Source organism: Chrysochloris asiatica, unplaced genomic scaffold (genome assembly GCF_000296735.1).
Source record: "Chrysochloris asiatica unplaced genomic scaffold, ChrAsi1.0 scaffold00324, whole genome shotgun sequence".
NCBI classification, from domain to species: domain Eukaryota; kingdom Metazoa; phylum Chordata; class Mammalia; order Afrosoricida; family Chrysochloridae; genus Chrysochloris; species Chrysochloris asiatica.
Window position 1 is genome coordinate 2,019,644 of NW_006408842.1, and position 3,820 is coordinate 2,023,463.

At 40.7% G+C, this 3,820-nt stretch overlaps 1 protein-coding gene across 2 annotated transcripts in view; it reads right to left on the reverse strand.

Annotated features, from left to right (window-relative positions):
* The window catches only part of AGXT2 (alanine--glyoxylate aminotransferase 2), a 94,316-nt gene that overhangs the window by 27,525 nt on the left and 62,971 nt on the right, over positions 1 to 3,820 (reverse strand). Inside the window, exons 9-10 of one of the 2 annotated variants that reach the window (XM_006875384.1) lie at positions 3,223 to 3,355; positions 1,499 to 1,590 (exon numbers count right to left, since the gene is read on the reverse strand). The exons of the other annotated variant lie outside the window; for it this stretch is intronic. Coding sequence (XP_006875446.1) covers positions 1,499 to 1,590; positions 3,223 to 3,355 — 225 coding nt within the window. The remainder of the gene's footprint in view (positions 1 to 1,498; positions 1,591 to 3,222; positions 3,356 to 3,820) is intronic. 2 annotated transcript variants of the gene reach the window in all.

Here is a 3,820-nt window from a genome sequence, read left to right on the forward strand (position 1 = left end):
TATAATGAAACAAGGTGTATGATTTGTTGAATGTAAAAATCTGCCCTGTAAACTTTCACTCAATCCACAATAAAAACCTTAAAAAAAAAAAAAAAAAAGAGGTCTTGTGCAGCAGATTTGCCTAATGCAAATACATCGTTTTATTTCTTTCTTTTTTGTTTTCTTGACTGCTGCTTCCATGAGTGTTGATGGTTGATCCAACTAAAATGAAGCCATTGACTGCTTTAATCTTTTCTCCATTTATATGTTGTTGTTAAGTACCACAGAGTCGGTTCCAACTCATAGCAACCCTGCACAGGGTTTCCAAGGCTATAAATCTTTACAGGAGCAGAAAGCCTCATCTTTGCCCACAGAACAGCTGGTAGTTTCGAACTGCCAACCTTGGGGTTAGCAGCCCAATTCATAACCACTATGCTACCAGAGCTCCATTTATATGGATGTTATTTATTGGCCCAGTGGTGAGGATTTTCATTTTCTTTACATTGAGGTGCAACCCATACCAAAAGCCATGGTCTTTGATCTTCATCAGTAAGTATGTAAGTCCTCTTGGCTTTCAGCAAGCAAGGTTGTATCATCTGCATTTCACAAGTTGTTAATGAGCTTTCCTCCAATCCTGATGCCATGTTTTTCTTCATATAATCCAGCTTATTGGATTATTTGGTCAGCATATAATTAAGTGGAACCATTCAAACAGAGTACGTGAAACTCTAACACAAGGATTGGTCCCATTTGCCATTCTTCTGGGTTTAAAATGAGCCAGCACAGAAGCAGAAATGTATATTTTATGACCAACAGAAAGAGCCTCAAGCAGAGCATGTGTTTTGGAGCCCATGACTCCAGCATAGTGAGGTGGCAGACAGGTATTAGCATGGAGAGACAAAGCATTGGATTACCTAGCCTATGGACTGAGTGAGGCTGAGTGCCTTCAGGCAGGAGACTGGCTTGCAGAATGGGGTGCCCTTTGGTTATTTATCCACAGGGATAAAGGACCTTTGTAACACTTAACCTAGCAGGTCAGAGGGTAAGGGATCACATGGCTGAGAGGCTGAGGATGAAAGAGGCATGCCTATGGTATGGCTGAGAAGAAGTGCTCCTAACTGGAGAACGACTGTATCCTAAGTTGTTTCTGATCCTGAATCTGAACCACTTATAAACTTCATAATTGTAAGTGTTGCCTGTAATTTTTGTGTGGCTATTGCTATGAATTATTGAACCCAGCAGAGAAGTAAAGTGCGGTGGGAGGGTTGGTTAGTGTCAGAATAGGATGAAGAAGGTTGGAGATTGGAGGCATGTCTGACCTCTGCTTCATCGGAATTGGCCTTGGGCTGACTTTGAGTTTGATTCTCCTCTTTGTGAAGCTGGAAGCTGCAGGAGGTTAGATATGACCCCCACCTTATTATTCCATTAGTTTAAATTCATGAGCTAGTAATCACTCTCCCCTTAAATTACGTAACATGTGTTTTTGAAATGTATAGCAGGTGATGATAATTAGGCCTACCTCAAGCACAGCTGAGCCAATGGCACACGCCATGGGGTTCCCTCCAAAAGTGTTAAAGTGAAAGAGGTGCTTAGCTAGAGACTTGGCAATCTCTAGGGGAAGACAAGAAAAGACATTAAAAAATGACACATTCCTATCCATAAATTTTCATTACACAAATGGGGTTATGATTATTTTATGTTATAAATGGATTCATTTCCAATTCATTCTTCACTCCCTGATAGTGGATAAAAGAAAACAGCTTTGGTTTGATAACAAAATCTTTAATGTATTGTGCAAACTAAAAACTTGATTTATGGGAATTTCCATGGAAGCTTCAATTAGCTAAATCAGTTTTATTGTATTCTGCTGTTAGAACTAAGAATTAAGGATTTGAAAACAATTAATGAAAACAATTTCACATCAAGGGTTTCGTGCCATCATTTCTAGGTTGTTTCACAATATATCTTTCTATGGTATTTCATCTACTATATCTACATTTTTGTACCTTGGTTCATTTAATGCATCATGTTTTTGTCTTACTATAGTGACTTGTGTATTACTATGATGGTGGAAGCCTTGCCAAATGGCATATCAACTACCAGCAGGGTGACCCATGGTGCATAGGTTTCAGGGGAGGTTCCAGACAAAGACAGAATAGAAACAATGGCCTGGTGGTCTACTTATGATAAGTCCAAATCCTGTGGATTACAGCAGACTGTTGTCTAATAGAGTGCAGGAAGATGGTGCCATGATGGATAACTGCCAACTCAATGTTGTTGGCATTAAGTGCCATTGAGTCGTTTCTGACCCATAGCAACCCTGTGTAGGGTTTCCACGGAGTGGCTGGTGAGCTTGAACTGCCAACCAAATGGTTCAAAGTGACTTTTCAGTCCAGCACATTAACCCACAGCCCCATACCAGGACTCTGTCGACTCAGTGGCTGCTAACAATATATTCAATAACACTGCTGAGACATCACAAACCCACCCCAACTCACTGTCATTCAGTGGGTTTTCACTCATAATGACCCTGTAGGACAGAGTAGAACTGTGCCCAGAGGGTTTCCAAGACTATAATCTTTAAGGAAGCAGATGGCCAAATCTTTCGCACTTGGAGTGCTTGGTGGGTTCAAACTGCTGACCTTTTAGTTAGCAGATCAGCACTTAACTACGTTATCACCAAGACTCCTTGAGATATCCCAGGCATTTATTGTCTTTTCATTTCTCAGCAGCATGCTTACTGTTGGTGGGAAAACAAACTAAGTAATTTAAGATTTTCAACAATAAATGGTTCACAAAATATTATCTTTCTGGAAAACGTCATGAAGTTCATTCTAGTGTTCATTTCCTGGAATGTTCTGACTAATCACATAGATCTGTATTTGGGTGTTTTGCTGACGAATATTCTGTTACTCTGGACCTTAAGTCTATAGTTTACTGATGTAGAAAGACCAAATAAGCCTCTCTTTCTAGAATATGACCCCCAATGAAGCTTCCAGGTTGGTTTTGTTTTGTCTTCATTGTGGAAGTGGGAAGTGGATGGTCTTATAGCAAGAGCAGAAAGGGTTGTCTTTTTTTCCATCTGTTCTACAATCGGGCACGCAGACTGCTCTCATTCATTTGCTCAGAAATGCCCTGTGTATTTCCCATCCCAGCCTCCAATGCACACAGGTTCACATGTATTTTATGCCATCACCAAAGCAGAAGACCCAGAAACATACATAAACTTCCCAAAAGTCCTACCTGGAGTTGTCACAACTGCTGCCATGGGAAAGCCATTCCCAATCCCTTTAGCCATGGTGACAATGTCAGGCAGGACATCGTGGGTTTGGAAGCCCCAGAAATGAGAGCCCAACCTTCCAAATCCGGTTTGCACCTGATGGGAAAAGTTTCAAAAGAAATACTGGTTTTTCTGACTCACTGTTTTAGTCCCTTTCTTCTTCATCTTCCACCTCCTTCCCCTCATCTGTATCTCTACTACCATGACCCTTAACATCAATGTATTATTATGGACAAGGCACTTAATCTCTGCCTGCACTTTGCATGATTCTGGATATGTTTCCTAATTTCTTGACACCTCTGTCAAGCCATTCATTAAGGAGAAATACTAATAACCATATGTCACAGGGCTGCTGTGAGGGTTATATGCACAATGCATGTGAAAGGCATCAGTATGATTTAATGAAGAAGAAACCGATGCCTTGCTATAGCATCAGTTCCAACTCATGGAGACCCCATACGTTATTGAGTAGAATTGCACTGTAGGACATTCTTGTCTGTAATCTTTGTTGAATCTTTCTTTTGCAGTGCTTCTAGATGGGTGCAAACTGCCCACTTTTAG